The sequence below is a fragment of the Verticillium nonalfalfae genome, assembly GCF_003724135.2.
Source record: "Verticillium nonalfalfae strain VnAa140/NRRL 66861 chromosome Unknown scaffold_141, whole genome shotgun sequence".
NCBI classification, from domain to species: Eukaryota; Fungi; Ascomycota; class Sordariomycetes; order Glomerellales; family Plectosphaerellaceae; genus Verticillium; species Verticillium nonalfalfae.
Genome location: NW_021167366.1, coordinates 46163 through 67422, shown reverse-complemented (window position 1 = coordinate 67422; position 21260 = coordinate 46163). Strand labels below are relative to the sequence as shown.

General features: G+C 55.7%; 8 protein-coding genes across 8 annotated transcripts; 3 read left to right on the top strand and 5 right to left on the bottom strand.

The window, feature by feature from the left end:
- Positions 1-279: 279 nt before the first annotated feature.
- D7B24_001920 (uncharacterized protein) lies at positions 280-2306 on the bottom strand (the record flags this gene model as incomplete). The annotated part of the gene is made up of 9 exons (XM_028636139.1): positions 280-390; positions 451-533; positions 597-642; positions 698-1235; positions 1307-1568; positions 1621-1776; positions 1841-1910; positions 1964-2168; positions 2224-2306. 9 exons carry the CDS (start codon positions 2304-2306, stop codon positions 280-282), a joined length of 1554 nt encoding a protein of 517 aa, XP_028491600.1.
- Positions 2307-3353: 1047 nt separating this feature from the next.
- D7B24_001919 (uncharacterized protein) lies at positions 3354-5096 on the top strand (the record flags this gene model as incomplete). Its single annotated transcript, XM_028636138.1, has 5 exons — positions 3354-3537; positions 3600-3847; positions 3914-4717; positions 4790-4833; positions 4889-5096. 5 exons carry the CDS (start codon positions 3354-3356, stop codon positions 5094-5096), a joined length of 1488 nt encoding a protein of 495 aa, XP_028491599.1.
- Positions 5097-5209: 113 nt separating this feature from the next.
- D7B24_001918 (uncharacterized protein) lies at positions 5210-6584 on the bottom strand (the record flags this gene model as incomplete). Its single annotated transcript, XM_028636137.1, has 3 exons — positions 5210-5702; positions 5755-6163; positions 6335-6584. 3 exons carry the CDS (start codon positions 6582-6584, stop codon positions 5210-5212), a joined length of 1152 nt encoding a protein of 383 aa, XP_028491598.1.
- A 1375-nt stretch (positions 6585-7959) lies between these two features.
- D7B24_001917 (uncharacterized protein) lies at positions 7960-10002 on the top strand (the record flags this gene model as incomplete). Its single annotated transcript, XM_028636136.1, has 1 exon — positions 7960-10002. The coding sequence occupies one exon, from the start codon at positions 7960-7962 to the stop codon at positions 10000-10002; it is 2043 nt and encodes a 680-aa protein (XP_028491597.1).
- Positions 10003-10424: 422 nt separating this feature from the next.
- Positions 10425-12134, bottom strand: D7B24_001916 (uncharacterized protein; the record flags this gene model as incomplete). Its single annotated transcript, XM_028636135.1, has 1 exon — positions 10425-12134. The coding sequence occupies one exon, from the start codon at positions 12132-12134 to the stop codon at positions 10425-10427; it is 1710 nt and encodes a 569-aa protein (XP_028491596.1).
- Positions 12135-13559: 1425 nt separating this feature from the next.
- D7B24_001915 (uncharacterized protein) lies at positions 13560-14678 on the bottom strand (the record flags this gene model as incomplete). Its single annotated transcript, XM_028636134.1, has 1 exon — positions 13560-14678. The coding sequence occupies one exon, from the start codon at positions 14676-14678 to the stop codon at positions 13560-13562; it is 1119 nt and encodes a 372-aa protein (XP_028491595.1).
- A 444-nt stretch (positions 14679-15122) lies between these two features.
- Positions 15123-16220, bottom strand: CBR1 (NADH-cytochrome b5 reductase; the record flags this gene model as incomplete). The annotated part of the gene is made up of 4 exons (XM_028636133.1): positions 15123-15272; positions 15329-15872; positions 15924-16005; positions 16067-16220. The coding sequence occupies 4 exons, from the start codon at positions 16218-16220 to the stop codon at positions 15123-15125; spliced, it is 930 nt and encodes a 309-aa protein (XP_028491594.1).
- A 3586-nt stretch (positions 16221-19806) lies between these two features.
- Positions 19807-21214, top strand: D7B24_001913 (uncharacterized protein; the record flags this gene model as incomplete). The annotated part of the gene is made up of 3 exons (XM_028636132.1): positions 19807-20059; positions 20121-20330; positions 20664-21214. 3 exons carry the CDS (start codon positions 19807-19809, stop codon positions 21212-21214), a joined length of 1014 nt encoding a protein of 337 aa, XP_028491593.1.
- Positions 21215-21260: the final 46 nt, after the last annotated feature.

Genomic DNA, 21260 nt, shown 5'->3' with positions numbered 1-21260 from the left:
TTTGGTCTGTCCTTTGGTCTGTCCTTTGGTCTGTCCTTTGGTCTGTCCTTTGGTCTGTCCCTCAGAGAACGAAACACCTTTGCTTGTCTGTGGCTGCAGACGTCAAAGGTTTTCCTCCAGAGACAATTACCCGCGAGAATCACGTCCCTACAGCCTTCGAGCTTTAAACACATTTGCCCCTCGTCTTGATGATCCCATATGTACTATCAATGAGAACATTTTACACTACAAAACATGAGATCCCATCACAGCATTAGGAAACGCCTCGCTCCTGACCCCTCAAACCACCTCGGCATGCGACCTCTTGGCCTCAATCGTCTCCAGCCGTGGCTCTGAATCCGCCTTGCTGAGTGGCCCATCTCCGTGCTGGCCCATGATGACCTCGAATTTCTGCAAGGGAGCACCTTTATCAGCATCAGGTTGTCATTGTGAGAGGATCAATAAGCTTACAGGTCCCTCGAACCGATGTCCATACACCCACCAATTCACCGCACTGACGACGACGAAGATGGCGATAACGACTGATACATAGTCTACGTCACGCGTTAGCGCTCTTCACCTCGCCTGCCGTGCACCAAGCTTTGGACCAGACTCACTCATCGTATCGCTCGTTACGGGCAGAGAGGCAGGGAAACAGAAGAACTGCGGGTGATCGATCAGCAACAGTTGATGTCGAGGGAGCAAATGGGGAACTCACCACGGAGGTCACAACAACAAAAAGCGCCGCCACCCAGTTAATGACATGGCCCCACGAGCCAAGCTGGAACGGCGTATCGTGCTGCTGATGCTCGGCCAAGACGCTGCGTCCTCTGACCAAGAGCGTGATGATGGGGAACGCGTACGAGACGTTGAGGAATATGGTGCACGACGCAATGTAGGCACCAAACGCAACGCTAGGGCCGAGGTAAAGCAGGCCAAACAGCACGTTAAAGCCGAAGCACAGCAGGATGGTTCGCACAGGGACGTTGAGGCCAGGCGTGATGTGGGAGAAGTAGTTTGGGAAGACAATACCCTTGTCTCGCGCCATGGCAAAGAGCAAGCGGCTGGCGCTGGTGACGGATGCGTTGCACCCATTGATGAAGCAAACTCCGAGCATGAGAGTCAACACGCACGTGCCAGCGCGACTCTTTGTTGCCTGCAGGATGAGCTCGACGATGGGCATGCCTGTTGGCGAGGCAAGGACAGTGGCCGGATCGGTGAGACAGAAGAGCATCACAAGGATGAATGCCAGACCTCTGTGATTGAGCAATCAGTCTCGTGATATCTTGAGCGAGGCTGGCGGATATTCATCGACATTTGTACTTACGTTACGCCTCCAACAGCAATGGCGTACACCATGGCCCGCGGAGCATCCCGCGAGGGGTTCGGCATCTCCTCCGTCATGTGCAGAACCACGTCGAAACCAATTAAAGAGAGAGCAGACTGGAGCAGCCCAAGGATCCAAGACATGCCGTCAGACCACCCAGACTCGTTGTTGAAGGACGTAAAGACGTATTCCGCGCTCGACTTGTCGGACATTGATAGGAGGACGATACTGATAACGACAACGCCGAGGATGGACCAGGCGACTGCGTGCTTTAGCCCCGTGGCATCACAGACGGGGACGACATAGAAACTTACGGGCGAGATCGTTCCATTTACCGAGGATCTTGTTACCCCAGATGTTGCCCGCCGTGGCAAATGTCAGGATGGCTAGGAATATCAGGTATGTGTTCCACTGTGTTACAACGAACCTCCCGTCCGAAGCCACAACAGAGGCAGCACATATGAAGAGTGCTACAGGGAATGTCAGCGGGTTTCTCTTGAGGCAGTCTGATTCTTCTTTTTCAGTTTGACGTACCTGCAAAGAACCCTTGAACCGTGACGACAATCAGCCAGCCAACAATATTGGTCCAGCCCACCCAAAAGCTCTGCAACCCAATATCAGACAAGATTTCGCTCGTAGATTGAAGGAAGGACGTACCATGACCCGCTTCCACTTTGTAGAGCAGAGGGCGTACACAAAGTGATATTGACCTCCAGCCGTGGGCCAGATGGCTGCCAGCTCACCAAGACTCGCAGTGAGGGCGAAGTTGCACATCACACAGAAGACAAACCCATACAAAAGGGACACGGGACCCCCTGATGGCAACACAAGGCCTATCGAACCAGCAAGAGCTATCCATGTACTGTTTCGGGATACCATGAGCTTGTTGCACCTGGATACGATCGCAGTGGACTTACTTGAGAATGGCAAATGCCATAGCCACCATGTTGAGGCCCGATAACCGGGCCTGCAGATGGCCAGCCTTTCCGTCATGTGCCATGTCAGTAATCAGTACAATCTGTCCCCCTGTATGATAGGAATTAAATCAACGTGGAAGAATGATTGAAGGTTGTGAGGTAAGAGCACTGATGTTGAGAAATGGGCCATGGGTGATCCAGGAACATGGCACGGGGTCAGCCATGACATTTGTATCCCTTCAGACGACCGCCGTGATGATCAAGGCTAATTTCTTGGGCGACTTGTCCCCAGCATGGTGGCACACAAGTATGTAGTTTGGCGTGCTCTCCGCGTGATCACTCACGACTCAATACGTATCGCGGCTATCTATCAGTGCACTGCCGTCGTAGCGAGGAGGTCATGCTCGGGTAGCGTCGCCAGCCAGTCGAGATATGCTTATCCCACCAGAAGGAGGGTGTATGTCAAGATTGCCAGTACCCCTTGTCTACCGCATGATCCGGGGAACTGGAGCTTCAGCTCGAGGCCCAGCCACTGCCCCTCGCTTGGTGTTATCGCTCCCTCGAGCGCTCGAGGAATTACCGGATCGGGTATGAATGCGAGCGCTGGGCCCTCCCCCTGTTTAGCTTCGAAGCTTGAGTGATAGAGCTAAAATGCGGGGTACAGACGTGCCACGGCGAACTAGAACTGAACAGGCAATTTCTCGAGCACTTTGTCGAAGACGTTATGATAACCGGGTGGGCGAGGTCCCAGATAAGTAGGCGTTGTATGTCAAGTTGCGACGGCGAGCGGGGCGCTATCGACAAGAGCCGTAGGGACGCCAATGCTGATGTGTCGAACTGCTGCGGCTGGGAAGGAGGGTCTCTAGGAAATACCTGAAAGAGAGATCTAACGTCAATCGCAAGGACCCGTTTACCAATTTATGGATGTGATGATGATGGGTAGCCCCTCGTGGTCTCTTTTGCTTGAATCCGCGTAACAATGTCCGTACATAAGCCGCCTTTCAACCAATCCCATAAAGACGGTCGCTTATTTTGTTTGCGCGTTTGAATGCGAATCTTCTACGTTTGTTTGCTTGCTTTCTCATCATCTCGAGGGCATCCTCCACCACTAAATACAAGCAAGCACTACAATGTCGTCCAGAGACGGCTTTTCTTGGACCGAAAAGGACGGCTTGAAAGCCGGAGTTCCCTGCATTGGCGCCATTCAGCCTCCATCAAACCTGCCAGAGGCGGCAAAAGACACTGTTTACGATGTTGTTGTTGTAGGCGCCGGATACTGCGGCTTGACTGCTGCACGAGATGCAGCTGTTGCAGGTAAATACGCACAATTACCATGATGCGTCTCTTTCCGTTCTGGTGTACTAATTAGCTACCAGGGCTCAAGGTCCTTCTCTTGGAGGGACGGGATCGCATTGGTGGACGTTCTTGGTCTTCCAATATTGGAGGATATCCCTTCGAAATGGGCGGCACCTGGGTTTTCTGGGGACAGCCCAATGTCTGGCGGGAAATCAAGCGCTATGGGATGGAAGACGAGCTGGAGATATCCTACGACTTCTCGAGAGGCGTCAACCAGTATCATTTGGTAAACGAACAAGGCACGCAGAAATTTACACACGATGAAGAGGTACTATTATTACCCCCCCCTTGGAACCCCTTTTTGATGCTCGCTGCTGACTGCCCATGCAAACAGGACGCACTGATGGAGTCGGGTCTGCGCAAGCTTGTCAACGTCGACGGCGCACACGGAAAGAAAATCATGCCCTTCCCTCACACGAGCAAATTCACTCCAGAAGCCCTCGCCTTGGACAAGCTGTCCGTCGCCGACCGCTTGGCGCAGATTAAAGACTCGCTCACACCCAACGAGCGTCTTGCCGTCGAAACATTCGTTCTCCTGTGCAGCGGAGGCACCCTCGAGACGACGAGCTTCTTCGAGATGATGCACTGGTGGGCCCTGAGCGCCTACTCGTACGAAGGTTGCATAGAGTATCTCGTCAAGTACAAGTTCCACGGCGGCCAGTCCAGCTTCGCGATCCGCTTCTTCCAGGAGGCGCTCGCCACGGGGAATCTGTCGTACGCCTTCAACTCGCCCGTAGCGGCGGTCAAGAACACTCCTGCCGGCGTACACGTCACGACCCGTGAGGGGAAAGGCTACAAGGCCCAGAGGATGGTCAGCGCCATGCCTCTGAACATCCTCAACAGCATCGCCTTTGAGCCCCCGCTATCGGTGGGCAAGAAATCGGCGGCGGACACGGGCCACGTCAACCAGTGTGTCAAGGTGCACGCTGAAGTCAGGGACCGCGACCTGAGATCGTATACGGGCATCAGCTATCCTCACAACGGCCTCTTCTATGCCTTTGGAGACGGCGAGACGCCTTCGGGAAACACCCACATCGTTGCGTTCGGGGGCCAACACCAGCACTTTGAACCAGACGAAAACATCGAAAAGACAAAGGAGGCTCTGCAGGGTCTCGTGCCCATGGACATTGAGCGCATCGTAAGTTCTCTCCTTTCTCTTGACTACCGACGTCTTATTGTGTTTCGCACCGTTTGACCTCGCGGGACACAGGTCTTCCACAACTGGTCCAAGGACGAATTCGCCAAAGGAGCTTGGTAAGTCTCGCCACTGTGCTGACGTCTTGTTTCGTTTGACTGACCCATTGTCAAGGTTCTTCTCCAAGCCAGGGCTCCTCTCTACACATCTGGGCGACATGCGCGCTCGACAGGGCAACATTTTCTTCGCGAGCTCGGACTGGGCGCTAGGCTGGCGCAGCTTCATCGACGGGGCCATCGAAGAGGGAACGCGCGCGGGCCTGGCGGTGCGCAACCACCTTGCGCAATCGCGTCAGACGCCGCTGAAGCCCAAACTGGCATGATGGGAGAAGCCCTACTAGATCAAGACTTTGGAAGACGGGTATCATAGGGCAGAAGGGTGTTGTGACGGTGGGAAGCATTCAATTGGGGTATATCACTGTAAAAAGAAACAAAGCTACATGACGAGCACATGGAAGTCTTTCGACATGATCTCAGTCCATCTTTTGATCCCTTGCATGGCCCATATCGTTTCCAGAGCCTGTAGGGCGGTAGTGATGCTGCCGAATCCCGTAAACTGGTGAAGGTCTTTCAGTCGCCCCGAGAAAAACTCGCGGTGCTCTGGAATACTGCTTTCTGCCGCGGCGATAAAGTAGGGCCACACTAGCGCATGTGCACCGGGGGTGTGGGCATCTAGTGGGAGAACTCGTTGGCGAAGCCACTCGACGAGTGATACCGAGTCCTCTGTTGATGGTGAGGAAAGGGCGCGCCTCCTGTAAAGCTCACAGGCATCTCGGATGGCGCCTCGCATTATCTGCACGTTGGACTGGAGCTCGGAGCCGGGGGAAAGGGATGGATAGGCGATGAAGTCCATGTAGTTATCGGGCGGTTTCTGCAAGACATCGAGGCCTTTTGTCTCATCCGATAATGGAAAGCCGAACAACTCGAACCTGTTCAGTTTTATGAGCGACATTGTGTGATCTTGGCATTGGAATCGCTCACATTTTGACCTGCTGCACAAAAAAGTCCCTCAGGGCGAGAGGCAGCGCCGCGATAGCTTCAGGAGACTGCCGCAGGCATGTGAGCATCTCGAGCAGGTAGACAAAGTTGTCAGCCCCCGTGATCGTCTCGCCGACGAGAAGTACAACAATCGTGGCCCAGGTGTAGGGCGTGAAGAGTTGATCTGGGCGGAGCATGAGGGAGTCTCGCCTCAACTTTTGCACAATGGCTTGGTGTCCTGCCAGAGCCGTGTGTTGTAGGTGCGGGGCCTTTTGCGCCAGATGAAAAGCTGCCACGACGGATATCGCTCGCCGAAGCACATCATTCTGCATAGCTAGGGGCAAGATGACATCTCGATACCCGTTTCCCGCGAAGTCAAGGACTACCATGACTGGGGCTATGTGGTCACAGACTAGCAATCGTCAGCCAGGCAGGAGAGAAGAGGGTGGTGAAGGAATGTACAGTGGCTCATCAGCATCCTGGCCTGAGGATGCAGCGGCTCATCTGGAGCAGCTCTGAGAGGCATAAAGTCTCGTCTGGCTAGTGATGAGAAGGATGCTGGATCCAGCGTGGAAGCGTGTACCGGCACCAAAGCCATGGTCTCTTGAACGGCTGGGTCCACTAGAGACCCTAAGGTTAAAGGAGAGGAAGCGATACATGGTGTTGATGAAGACGAAGATGGGTTCGATGGTACGGGTGATTGTGATGTTCGCGATGCACTCTTCTTCTTTGCCCTGGAGGCAGGCGAAGCCGCTGTGGCCATGTGGCTGCTGAATCGGCAGCGCAAGCCTTGGCCAGAGCATGGAATGCCCTTCTTCTGACATTTCAAACATGATGGCTCCGTCTTATCACATCGTAGTCGTCTCCTGCAACACTCATAGCACCCTGAGCGAGTCAATCAGTCTCAACGTCTCATCGATTCAATCGACGTGAGAGGCTGAATGGGGGAAGAATGGGAAGGAGCACAGGCCGTCAGCCGCTCGAGGGCTCTGGATGAGATACTCACCATCATTTCTCCGGGCCAATGACCGCGTCATTTTTGGGCTGAATCAATCATCCAGGGCCTTGACGAAGCGAGCAGGGTAATATGATAGTCAAGAATTGATACAACATTTCGACTGTGATCTTGACATGTCCAAGATAGATAAGCGGGGTGGGGGGGGTCGAGCACCCAAACACAAGGGCCGCTTCAGGCCGGCATTCCGAGGTTAACTGTACAGGGGGGGAAGGTTCTAGCGGAAAGGTACCTGAGCTACCTGTGTCCCAGCGGGCGACAGAGCCCCCGCACTTGGCCCGCGCTGTCGCTATTTGTCCATGCGCCCGCACTGTATGATGTAGGTTTTGGACAGTATCAGTGTACAATGTACAATGTACAATGTAGTGGGTGGGTGCTGCGCCTTTGAAAGGTCCGAAGCTCTCACGAGCAGGCTGACCGTTGCCTGCGCCTTCTCCAACCTGGCCTTGTCACGAGCTGAGCCTTGGGCAGCACTCGCTGCTTCCAAATCGGCCATCTGCCACTTGCCATCAGACAGCCCTCACTTACCGACCACCACCAGTACCACCAGTACCACCACCAGTACCTCCATCACCAACACCCAACTGCACTCACCAGGACAGGAACCACGAGTGCCGCATGATCTACCTGCAACTCCACCCAAGCAAGCCAAGCTCACCTCACTCAAGCACCAGACACAAGGACGTGGCCACACCCTCTTCTCCGGACCTACACCACCCCATTCGCCCACGTCCAGCTGCAGTCTGCAGGCACCGGTCCCTGGAACGAATGACGCACACCCTCTGTGTCTTTCCCAACTGCTCCGCGTGCGATCCCAAATCACCCAGCCCGTCTCGTGTCTCGTGGCGTCCTCTGACTTGACCGCATGACGGCCCGCCGGATCTGACAGATCATTGAGGACTCGTCCATCCGTTTTGCCTGGAAACCGCTGATTTCATCACGGAATTCGCGTGCTGGTCGAACGGCATATGGCGTGTTCGACTACTCTTCCACCTCACATTGTATCAAACTAAACCCGCGCAACCCCGCCCTTCAGGACCGATGCCTCACGCCTCGATCGGACGCTGACGTCCAAGGCCATCACCGCAGTAACTTTACCCGTTTCCTTCGAATCGTCACCTTTGACGTTTCGGGATTTGAACCGATCAATCGGTCAATCAATCAGCAGCCAGTCGATTAAGCAAGCCCACGAAATGCCCATCCCCCAGAATGAACCTTCCTCGAGAGGGCGTCCAACACCTGCTGTCAACCAGAGCGAACCTCCTTCGCAAGCCAACAGCAACTTGACGCCGACTCTTACAGGCAGCACGCCGCGGAACGGCTCCTTCGATCAAACACGTGATCCCATGGCAAACGAACGCTCGCCGCTGCTTCGCCCTGGCCCGGACGACGATGACCTGGGCGATGGGAATACCGTCCTCGGCGACAACGACGACTCACAGCAGACCAAGAGTGTTTGGTATCTCATACTTCTGACGATCAGCATCGGAGGCCTACAGATTGCCTGGTCAGTAGAACTGTCCAACGGCTCGCCCTACTTGCTGTCGCTCGGCCTGAGCAAGTCCCTAATGGCCTTGGTCTGGATAGCTGGGCCCCTCACCGGCACCCTGGTGCAGCCCTACGTCGGCATGCTCAGCGACAACTGCCGCGTTCCTTGGGGCAAGCGCAAGCCCTTCATGGTCGGCGGTACCATCGCCACCATCATCTCTCTGATGTTCTTGGCGTGGACCAAGGAGATTGTCGGAAATGTTCTTGGTCTTTTTGGAGCCCATCCCGAATCTCAGGGCGTCAGAATCGCCATCATCTGCGCCGCCGTCGCTGGTATCTATATTCTTGACTTTGCCATCAATACGGTGCAGGCCGCCATCAGGGCATTCATCGTCGACTGTGCCCCCCCGCATCAACAGGAGGCAGCCAACGCCATGGCGAGCAGGATCGTAGGATTCGGCAACATTATTGGATACTGCGCTGGATATGTCAACCTACCCCCACGCCTCTGGTTCCTCGGCGACTCGCAGTTCAAGATCCTTTGTGCCATCGCAAGCATTGCGCTAGCAGCCACTGTCGCCCTGAGCACCATTCTGATCAAGGAGCGGGATCCCCGACTGGATGGGCCCCCCGCCAAGACCGATTCAGGAGTCTTGTCCTTCTTCGCCAAGATCTTCACCTCCATCAAACGACTGCCACCCCAGGTCAAGAAGGTTTGCCAGGTTCAGTTTTGTGCCTGGATCGGCTTCTTTCCCTTGCTCTTCTATACGTCTTCGTACATTGGCGAGATCTATGTGGAGCCCTATTTGCAGGCAAATCCACACATGTCGCCTGAAGAACTCGACGAGCTGTATGAACAAGCAACGCAAGTCGGCACTTTTGCGCTTCTGATCAATTCGGTTGTCAGCCTTCTGACAAACGTCTTGCTCCCCTTCTTCATTGCCCCGACATACGACAGCCACCCAGTGGTTGGTGATGTACCTGGGGAATCGGACATGGGACCGAAGTACTACGACGACGATAGCCCGCCGTGGCTCGACCGCCTTCAAATCCCCGGTTTCACTCTGAAGAGGGCATGGTTTGGGTCGTTGGTCTTGTTTGCTGGGGCCATGTTCTGTACCGTCATCGTCAGGACGGTCGAGGCTGCCACAGCTCTGATCGGCTTGGTGGGTATCACCTGGGCCATGACGCTCTGGGCTCCCTGGGCCATCATCAGCGCGGAGATCAGTCGACGAGATGCGATGGTCCGCGCCACGAAGCAACGCCGTCCGAGCAATGAACGTTCAGCCCACGGCAGCAGCAGCGAAAGTGTCTCATCCGACGTGCATGTGAGGAGAGATCGACACTCGATCCAAAATATCCAAAGCGACGATGAAGAGATGGACCAGGCGGGTGTCATCCTCGGTATTCACAACATGGCCATTGCGGCACCGCAGATCATCGCTACCATTGGTTCGAGCATCATCTTCCGGATCTGGCAGAAGCCAAGGGGAACACCGGGCGACCACTCCATCTCCGTCGTCCTGGCACTGGGTGGCATTGCGGTTCTCGTCTCGTCCTTCTTCGTGGCGAGCATTCACGAGAACACATCCATGCCGCTGGACGCCACGGCAGCAGCCGAGGAAGGAGACGGAGAAGGGAGCCGGCCGATGACAACTCGAAGCCGCAGTTACGGACATTTGCCCCGTGCCACCCTACAGAGGGCAACTCTGACCAGGAATAAGAGTTTTGGTGGATTGGAGTACTAACATGATGATATTCGTCGGCACAAGCCTCGCCACGCAAGGGACATGACTTGGGCTACGGAGTCGGGAGCTACTGGGGCGTTGCAAAGCGGATTGGAGGGTTTTCACACTGAGATTCTAGCGTTGAACGGGGAGAACATGCATTTTGGGACAGACGACGAGCATTGAGCAGAGGCCCACGCCGGATGAGGAGGATTTGATGGCGAGATAGACTGGAGTGATACACAATGCATGGGATCTATTCATTATGAACCACCTAGTGACTGCTGTGTACGACACACACCGAGTGACTTGGCCTCATGAGCTTTGTCAGTGAATGGTGTGAGGGGGGGATCTTGGCATTTCAAAAAGGAGAGGAACAAAACGCCATATTGAGTAAGCGCTACGAGCAAACATCGTAGTCTTCACACGTTCCCAGCTCAACCTTACGCCTGCGGTGCTCCCGGCGCCGTGAGGACCGTCGTTCCAAAATTCCGAGCACTGACGCCCCTCTTGAAGAGGACATCGAGCTCCGCGAAGCTGCGCCCCTTGGTCTCGGGCAGCCTGAAGAAGGCCCAGGCGAAGAAGGCGGCGTTCCACCCCGCAAAGACGAGCGCAGACTGGGGTCCCAGACCCCAGCCGTTGGGCGTGTCCTCGAGCATCTTGGGCGTCAGGAACAGGTTGAAGAGGCCGGCGACGAGATAGCAGCCGCGCCCGATGACGACCGTCTTGGCCTTGAGGCGCGTGGAGGACATTTCGCCGACGAGCGAGTACGTCAGTGGGCCGAGCGTCAAGTTGTAGACGCCGGTGAAGACGATGAGGAGCGCGGCGATAACCCAGGGGACGCAAGCGGCCGAGGCCTTGAAGAAGCCGAGGGCGCCGATGGCGGCCATGAGGAGGGCGGCGGCGCCGAGGCCCCCGAGCCAGGTGGCGCGGCGGCAGACGCGCTGCATGAGGGCCCAGCTGCAGGCGATGGCGACGAGGCCGAGGCCGTACTGGACGAGCGTGTAGTCGTAGGCCTGCTCGACGGCGATGCCGCCCTTCTGGTAGAGCTTGGCCGAGTAGAACATGAGGCACGACCCGCACAGCTGCTGCGTCAGGTTGAGCATGACGACAATCTCTGTGCGCCGCCTGTTGGTGCCGTGGAAGCAGTCGGCGTAGCTGGGCACGGCATCGGGCGACCCCCGAGTCGCGGCTGCCTCTGCCGCAACGGCGGGCACGCAGCGGACGGTTGGTTCGTTCTTGGACTTGGATGCGATGCTGGAGGTGCGGCTTGCCGTTGCCGGGCTGTGCAAGGAGTCCCTTTCGTGCTCGTTTGTGAGCTCCATGACGCGGATGTGGCCTTCCAGAGGGAAATCGGCCTGCTTGTTGAGCCGTCTGAGAGACTTCCTGGCGTCTTCGGAGCGGCCCTGACGAATGAGCCACCAGGGGGACTCGGGAGCGATGAACGCACCGATGGCGACGGGGACTGGCCATAGCCATTGCACCATAAGGGGGATTCGGAACGCGAGGAGATTGTTGTCCAGACGTGTGACAGCCTTATTGGCAGCTGTGGAGAAGAGTTGGCCAAAGATCCAGCACATGTTAATAAAGGTGGTGAGGGTAGGTCGCAGTTTGGCTGGCGCTATCTCAGAGGAATATGCCAAGGTTGTGGCCTGGAACACGCCCCAGGGGACGCCCATGAAGAGCTCGCCGACGAACAGCATACCGAGGCCTGCGTCCGAGCCACCGATGGGAATCACGCTTGGAGAGAAGAAGCCGATGAGAAGAAGAACCATGACCTGGCCAAGGGCGAAGATGACGGTCTTACGGTGGCCGTAGCGGTCGACAGAGTGTCCGGTAAAGTAAATGCCGATAAGCTGGCCTGCGAGAGCGGCGCACAGCATTCCACTCTGCCAGAGAGCAGGGATCTCCCGAGGAAGACCTGGGCCGTGAGATCTGCCGAAGAGATCTTGGAACTGCCTCAAGGAGAAGAAGTTGCCCATGAGAGCCAGATCATAACCCTCACCGATGATGGTGACGGAAAAGAGAACCGACCAGAAGATGGCCATTTTCCACGAACGGATGACTCTTCCATACGGTGACGTTTTCTCTTGGATGAAGGCATTGAGGGCCTCGGGCTCTCGCCGGATGTATTCGGGAGCGTCTTCATCCATAGTGTTGATAAGGCTGCGTCGTGATGGAGTCAGGTATCGTATCCGATGCAAGATGTTGATGTGTCTCAATATCAGACAGTCATGTCTGCCATGGCTGTCGATGAAGCTGACAGAGCACTGCCGCGTGTTTTTAAATGAGAATTTGGTATGGGGAAGGACACAAGGGTCTTGCCACATGAGGCGCCGTTAGTAGGTTTGCGGGTAGGTGTAGGTTCACGATGCGAAGGGTGGCAAGAGAGCCCGCCTTCTGTACCTCTAGTACCTAGCCCATGAGGTTAGGGTACCTCAGGCAGTTGGCTGGTCTATCCAAGGTGTCTGTATCTTGCATGTTGCCGGGGAGCAGCCGTGTCTGGCAGGTCGGGGCATCGCCAAAGCTCCAATCAGTCAACACGTCAAAGATTCCGGCGTGGTAATGCCCACTACTTCTCCTGTTCCCTCTCTTAGCATCAATAGAACGCTGACCAAGATTGGTAGGCAGGTAGACATGTGTGGCATATATGGATGCCAGCACGTTTCAAGCAGGTATTGTCTTTGCCTTGCACCGACATAGCGGAGATGGACATCATCGTCAAGGGTCTGTCTCCCTGGACCCTAGCACCATGCTCAGCTCATGAGACTCCAAAATATCATGATGCCACTCCGGCGGTGAGATGAGAAGGAAGGCAGGCCATCATCCGCACCCCCTCATGCGATCCGACAGCGCATCGGCAGAGGAATGCCGCCAGTGTTTTCTTGGCCGACGAAGCCCCGTGCCGGCCAGATGCTGATTGTGCTTAGGAGTTGGCAATGAGTGGCTCGTGGCGTTTTGAGTTTTCGGTTACTTCACAATCGGTGGAGAGGCCATGATGGCATGTTATGTTAGGATTGCGATTGTGGCTCAAAATTTGCTTGGTGCGGGCCTGCTTCCCTTAGCTGTGATGGGATCTCAATTGCCTAGGTACTACATCTCAGGATTGAAATATAAAAGATGAGAAAGGACAAGCGGTGTTCAACCTGGCCATTCGATGTTCTTACTTTGGCTGGCGTCCGGGGAAAGTCCGTCTGTGGAGATGCCGAAGTTTCTTCGTTGGTCCCAGACAGATCGTAGGGCTGATTCGAGTGTATCGATGTTTGGTAGTCCTAGTAGCATCAGAGCCATGGGCCCTGATTTTCCATGAGACTAGAGTCCGACCGGTGATGTTTTGGACCTTGGCTAAGATATAGTCAGCGGACTGACGTCGGCTCTTTGGTGCAAGTGCATCCATGGGAGAGCCTGCTTGCATCATTGCCGAGGCCATTTACAACATAGGTAATGCGCTGGCTCTGCAGCACCGGAGGTTATGTGGTGCACGAGAAGAAGCAACATTGGCATTGCTCAGCATCGTTACAATGTCAATGTCCGTCTTCTTGCGCACAGCAAGTGCGTCCATACCGCCCTGACGAGGGCTAGTACCTCCTCGATTCACCACGGTGCCTCCCTGAATCCCGCTCCCTGTCTCTCTCGCGATGACTACCTCGGTCGCGATCAAAGTCCCTGTCACGCCCTCGATCGCGGTCCCGCTCGCGGTCTCTCGCCGCGTCCTCGTATCGGTCTCTCTCCCGATAACCGCCTTCTCTCCTGTCCCTCCTCTCGGCCTTCTTCCTCTCCTCCTCTCTCCGGTAATCGGCAAGCTTAGGAGGCCGGCCATCGCGCTTCTTCGCACCGCCGTGGTTCCACTGCCCCAGGTCCTCGGCGTCCTGCAGCTTCTTCGCTCCTAGTCCGAGTTGGTTCTGCCGCCTCTCCCCCGCGGCCGCCCTCGACGGCTTGGGCCCCCGCATCTTCCCATCCCACCCCATGCCCCTCAGCAGCGCCGCCCCGAACTCCCCATCCGGTATGGCGTCGTAGTCCTCCATCGTCGCGTCGGCCCCAACATGCTGCGCCACGTCATCCTTGTAGGCGCTGTCCTCTGACGGCCGAATCGTCCTCTCCTCGGACGCGCGCTTCTTCCCCAGCAGCGCGTCGAGGGCCGCCTCGTCCGCCGTCTGCGGTTTCACGGCCTCGGCCGCCGGCGACGCAGACCGTCGACGTTCCCTGCCGTCGTCACGCCCGGCATCGCCGGTCCTCGCACCCTCCTCCTCGTCCTCGGCCTGCTGCTGTCGCGGCTTCGTCACCGTGAGACCCCACTTGATGTCCTTCTGCGCGTCCGCCGGCTCCGTGTCCTTGCCGGCCCCAGCCTGCGCGGCCTGCGCCTCGGCGGGCAGGAGGTTCTTGCCGCCGCGCTTGGCGCGGAGCTCGGCCTTCCAGTCGCGGTTCGACTGTTTCGTGATGACCAGGTCGCGGGGCTTCTTGCGGGACGACCTGTCGGCGTCCGAGTTGCCGCCCAGCTCGGAGATCGCTTCGTGGCGGTGGGCGCGCCCGTCGTCCGAGTCCGAGTCTGAGTCGTTGCCTAGAGCCGGGGCGCGAGACCGTTTGCCTAGACGAGAGGGCGGCGGTGGTCGGCTGGGTTTGGACGAGGATGAGGACGACGAGTTCTTGCCAAACGAGATGGCTATTCGGGGCGCGGAGGGGGGTTTGTGGTCTGGCATTTTGGGCGGTCTAGTTGGGGGTAGGGGGGGATGATGATGTTGGTGATGTCCAGATGTCGAATCGCGAAATCTTTCGAGCAGGAGCTACGCTTCGACGCGCTGCATGGGTACGTCACTTGAGCAGAGTTGATGTATTACATAAGCCCCTTTGGAGTGCGGTCTGGGCGCACGGGTGCATTGACTGGGCCCCAGAAAAAGAGTTCCCACACGTTACACCGCCGCCTCTACTGAGGAGCTTGGGCACGGATTGCCGGTGGAGGAGGGGCAGAAATGCCGAGGGGCACATCCCGAGGATACAAGGTCACGAAAGCAACAGTCGAACAAGAAACTCGGTTACACTATGGCGTGGGTTTTTCTTCTTCTGAAACCTGTGCGGTCTATATGTGGCCTCCCAACGTATATGTAGTTAATGTATGGTTTTTCGTTTGACGCTTGTCGCTACACTTAGAAGGCGAAGACCTGGTCGGCCAGCTTGCTGACGGGGCGGGCCTTCTCGAAGCCGAGTGTGACGGCCGTCTTCTTGAGGCCGCTGATCATCGGGGGAGGACCACACAGCAGAAGCTTGACGTCGGGAGCCGCCTCGGGCAGCCATTTCTGTAGAATGTTAGCGTAAACAGCGCGCAGCAGCGGGGGGCACGAGCGCAACTCACGGTGATCATGTCGGCCGTAACGTAGCCGACACCGCCGGTCCAGCCCTCGGGGGCCTTGTCGAGCACGTAGTGGACGCGGAAGCCGCTGTCCTCCTTGGCAAGGGCGTCGAGGTCCTCCTTGAGAAGAATGTCCTGCTGGGTGACGTTGGCGAAGATGAGGTCGACCTGGGTCGTGTCACCGGCAGCGCGGCCGCGGATGATGGCGCGGACGACCTGGAGCATGGGCGTGATGCCCGTGCCGCCGGCAATCATGCCGAAGTGGCGCACCATGTTGGGGGTGTAGACAAAGGCGCCCTTGGGGCCCTTGACGCGGATGGGCTGGCCGACCTTGAGGGAGGCCATGTGCTTGGAGATGTTGCCCGTGGGGTACGACTTGATGAGAAGGTCGAAGTAGCCGGGCTGGTGGTCGCCCGAGATGGGAGTGTAGGAGCGAACAATCTCCTTGTGGGTGCCGTCGGGCTGCGCGAGGACCTCGCCGATCGAGATGTGCTGGCCGATGGGGAGGCCGAGGATCGAGGTGGGCGAGGGGAGCGAGAAGCGGTAGCTGGTAGGTCAGCACGAGATCATGGCAGTCAGAGGGGCCGCGAGGACGTACATGGCGACATTGTGGGAAATGATGGTCTTCTCCTTGAGCTCAAACTCTTGGTAGACGTCGGGCTTGAGAACCTTCTTGATCTCTGCACAAGGCGTCAGCAGCGGTCTCGAGAATTGATGCCAGATACGGATGCTCCAACGTACTCAGGCTGAAGAACTTCCAGCTGCCCAGAGCAAGCGCCACGAGAACGGTATAGGGGGTCCATTCGCGCTTGACGATGAGGGTGCCCACGATCATCAGGACGACGGGGATGTAAACCCCGTCGACAAACTTCTTCGAGCCCAGTGCGTCGGCCATGGTGCAGGTGAGGGCACGTGTATGCTTGATATGGCCTTGTTGGAGAGCGAGTGCGGGAGCGGATTGGCAGGGCAAAAAAGAAGCGAACGAAGTGAAGCCGCAAAAGTTGCGATCGTAAGATGCGCCCAGGGTAGTGATGCCCAGACCACCTAGATACCTTAATTTGGCGCAGACGAGCAGTTGTGTTGAATTCTGCCGGTGGCTCTGCCGAAGCGGTCAGTCCAGCTCTGGGCTCGGCCGAGTGCGGAATCTCGGAACGCTCAGCACTTACCTCGCCTTTGGCACCTTCTAGTGGCAGCACCTGGGAAATGCCCCTCCATCCTACAGTCAAATGTACCAACTGATTCGGATGAAGCTTCTACGGAGAGGCGCAATGTCAACTTCGTCCACCATAGTACGCGAAGATGAAAGCTGCTGTCATTCCTAGCCAAAGCTACTTGGGTCTGCTTCCCGTTGGCTCAATACTATCCAGCAATTCATCACATGCTCCATCACCAAGTCCAACCATCGCTTTTGTGGTGACGCATTTCTTGACGTTCATGGCCCCTCTTCTGCCCGGATCTCTCTCGGCACGGAATGATCGAATCATTGACGCAAGCAACACCCATTTCAAACAGGATAGCACGATTGGGCACAGTATTCCCCAGACACCATTCTCCCTTCACGATGGAAATTATATTCAATCGTCGTAAATCTGCAGCCACTTCAGCTTGTGCCTGATGCGCTTCCATGTGAATGGCATTTGGCAATTAATTTGTCGATGCATTCATGTGGTGCTCTTCCGAGAGTTCAACTGCTTGACTTCTGAACCAAGCATCTGATGGCTGCTCCCACCCTCCGCATGAACATTTTGAGGAGGCTTGTATCTCGACAGATCCTGTCAACATTGAAGCTATACCAGTCGCTCGCTTCGAGGGACTTCTTCAAGGGTTCCCGTTGGGCAGGACGTTTCCCGCTTCTTATTAAAAGAATCGTTACCCAACATGGCCCCCGCTTCAAAGCATTTGCAACGCTTGTCCAGTGGCAGTGTGCACGCTTGCTTGAGAGATGGCTCGGGTCCCATGAGGATCGAATCGTGGCCTTTCAAATTCAGATCAAATGTTTGAAGATCCATGGGAGACTAGTAGTCGTCAGATCTTTCCAGGAAATGAGAGACTGCGGAACCCTGGGTCGGCAGCCATGGGTTGGGCGCAATGCAAAACCAGCTTCTCGAAACGTCGCAGAATGTATGTATCCTTGAGCTACTTGTTCAAAGAAGGGAATAGTAAGCCTCTCAGATTTGACAGGAGCACACGAGGGCTGCCCCAGACTGGTACTGTGTTGGCTGCATCTTTGGTCTCCTTAACCTGAGGCTCGGGTTCTATACATTTACGTGGGCAAAAATCTAGGTGCAGGCACTGTGAATCATTCATTTTATAAGTTTTCAACTTGCCAGCTCCGCAATACTCCTGACACAACCATCACGTCCTGATTGTAGCTCCTGTGGACCCCAGCCACCCTCAGCATATGATTTCGCGTACTCTGGAGCCCGATAGCTCGAACTGCCTTGGGTGGGGGGCTCGCCTTGCTCAGTGATCGAATTTTGCTTGCGTTTCCTCCGCAGTAAATACACAACTGCGATAGTGGTGCCGCATATCAAAGCCAGACCACCTAGAACACCACCAATGATCGGACCTAGTTGTGTCTTGGACTCACTCGACGAGGAAGCGTCCTCAACTGGCGCTGAGGAGGCTTCTGTGTTACGTCTTGACGTTGCAGGTTCTGTATTATGGGAATTCTGTGCCTCTGTCAGAGGTCTTCCGACGGAATCTGTAATCGCGGTCGTCTGGGATGGCGTGGATATAAAGTTTTCGCTTGTGGTCACAGAGGACTCGGTGCTCGAAGTTGCATCTTCCGTTGGAGTCGGGCTGATGAAATAGTGATCGGTCCCAGACTTAGCGCCGCAAGCAATGTATGAGTAGGTCTGATCGACGCCTACTGTGAGCACGGCTGTAGAGCAGAAGTCCCTGAGGCTATGTATCGAGAACTGTCAGTTCACCAAGGTACTCCATCGAATGCGAATATACGAAGTCATCGCAGTCCCATACGGAAACTAAGACATACCAGGAGAAAGTTGTCAGATCAGGCCGGTCCGTCAGACCACATCCCGTGGAACAGTCATGATCATCGAAACAACTTCCGGCCAGCCCACAGTCGCTAGCCGACAAGACTGTTGTCGGACAGAATCCCCAAAGGCCATTTTGGACATCTATGCGACAATTGTATCCAGAATTTGCGGTTCTCGGTCGGTCCGGATCTCCTTTGTCGTACCCGCAAGTTGACAGTTCGGTCACGGCTGCCCTCTTCTGCAAAAGACGAGTGGCGTTCGCAGCAGAACCCGAATTTTCAGAAAGGGCGGCCGTCACGGCATAGGTTTGGTGAAAAGGTTTGAAGCCAGAGCATCTTGCAAGTACGTTGAGAAACATGAAAAGAAACACTACGCGATCCATAACTCGGTTCATCGTCTGGCGACAGCTCGAGGATGGACCACAAGTTCAAGAACCATCCAAGACTTTCTGCAGCAGACAGCACAGGTCAAAAAGGAGGCGGGCTAAACCACGTCCCTGTTCGAAAGGAGGACATTTGATACCCACTCCTCACGCAGAAGGCGTTGGGTCTAGGTCACTTGCACTATCCTCGGCTCGCCACCTACTATCCATCACCAACCGAGCCGTGATAGCAATCACCGACACAAGATCAAGAGTCCTATACAGCCCAGAGAGCTGAAGCCGCATCAGTATTTACAATATTTCTTTCACCAATATAGTAGATGACATGTCTAGACAATATAGAGAGAGATTGCGAGCTTTGGGGGCTTCACAAGAGAAGTCTGACAGATGTTGGGACGACGTGTGAGAGTCAGTGTTTTCCTCACCCTGTTAACCGTTGACACTCAATCTGCAAGAGACAATAGCGCTATCCCTGACACACTGCCTGTGGGCTGTTCAAGCATTGCGGCGTCTATCGTAAAACCTGGATTGGCCAGATAAGAAGCGTTCCGTGGATTTGGTAAATCAAGCGCCAGGGTTGTGCTGCACCAGGATGGGCTCCGCATCTCGCCATCAAACACACTTCCTCAGACAACTTTTCATGAAGCCTCTGGAATATGGCCATTGACTGATGGATTCGTTTGTTGCATTCATCCGCAGGACTCTGTTGCTAATGCTGTTTCTTTTGAGATGCATCAATCTGGACGAAGAGAGGTAATCCTGATCGTATATCGAACCATTGATCTCGACGCCTGGGTCATGCTGGTGCTGCTGTTGCTCATATCATCACAGCGTTCCGTTCGTTGGCGCTAATTCTCCTGTCACAGTGCGGATGCAACCTGGACAGGCTGCCAGTCGGACAAACCTGTAGGTTGTGCCCCCTGAATTTACCTAGGCCACCCAGCACCCAACGGCTGGCCCATGAAGTCAAAATAGGTAGAATTCACAGGCGCATCATGTTTTTGTTCTCCTACGTAGCAGCCTGGTGCGTTGTTTGATCATACCTTCCTTTCTTCACTGATTTCGGTCATGCCCGGACGTCAAATCCATCCGTCGCCATGCACCACGACCGCCGGTTCCTGCTCTTGATGGTGCCAGTGGTGATCTTTTTGTTGTTGGCAGCAAGCCTTTACCTCGGCAGTGATCACCTGACGCTCATCTCTGGCCTCCATGTTCCGTTCCTGAGTCACTGGCAGCCGGAAAATCAACCTGAAAGCATCACGTCATCAAGTCTCCCAGACAGTGATGCCACATTTACGTCTCTCCCCGTACCGAGCAGTACAGTGCTGCCACCGGCACGAGTAGATAATGGTTCGTGAACTCGGCCTTGCTCATCAGTTGTTTGAGAAGATGCAATCTGACAGTGCCACAGGAACGGTTCTTACAGCAGAGAAGATCCGACCCTACATAGACTCCATTCTCGACCCCGAGTCAACGGCTCTGCCGCGCTTGGGGTGCCCCCGCGTGAATAGCACGCGATATGATGTCTTGAGAAACATGAGCGAAGCAAATGACAACCACGTCGATTACTACTTCGCTTTAGACTTGCGCAACTGCCGCGACCTCCTGCCGCGGCTTCTAGGTAGCATCGTCGAGGTGATGCGCTTCCTCGGACCAGACCGATGCGCCCTGTCGATCGTCGAAGGGCATTCTCCTGACGGAACGGCAGACATCTTAGCGGCATTGGCACCTTTCCTGCGACGAGACGGCTTCTCTTACCACTATCAGTCTTCGGACATCAATCCAGGGACAGGCTCAAGGATCCTGAAGCTCGCCAAACTGCGGAACCTGGCGCTGGAACCTCTGCTGAACCACACCTATCGCACATCGGCCAACACGACGGTTCTTTTCATCAACGACGTGGCCGCATGCGCTGAGGACCTCCTCGAACTGGTGCTTCAGTGACGAAAACTAGACGCCGACATGACTTGCGCACTGGACTGGACATATGTCGGCCGCGATCCCACATTCTACGACGTCTGGGTCGCACGCGGCATCAACGGGGACTCTTTCTTCAACATCCCTCCTAACGGAAGCTGGGACTACGCGTGGAACCTGTTCTGGAACCACCCGCAGACCAAGGCACGCCTGGATTCCAATGTCCCTTTCCAGGCGTTTGCCTGCTGGAACGGCGCCACGGCCTTCACAGCTGCGCCTCTCCTCGACGGTCTGCGGTTCCGCAACGTTCACAAGGGGGAATGTGCTCAAGGCGAGCCGCAAATGTTCTGCAAGGACCTCTGGCACAGAGGCTTTGGCAAAATCGCTGTGGTGCCAGCCGTCAATCTGGAGTATTCAGACGAAAAGGCCGAGAAGCTGAAGAAGCTGAAGGGCTTCACGTCCGATCTCGTCAGACACCAGACCGAAGAGGACGCCAAGATCGAGTGGGCCGGGCCACCGGAGAAGGTGAAGTGCATGGAGGGTTGGCAGAACCAGTTTTGGCGACCGTGGAACGAGACATTGACGTGATAAGACGGATGAGTGATGTATAAAAATCGATGGATGCAATGCGAAT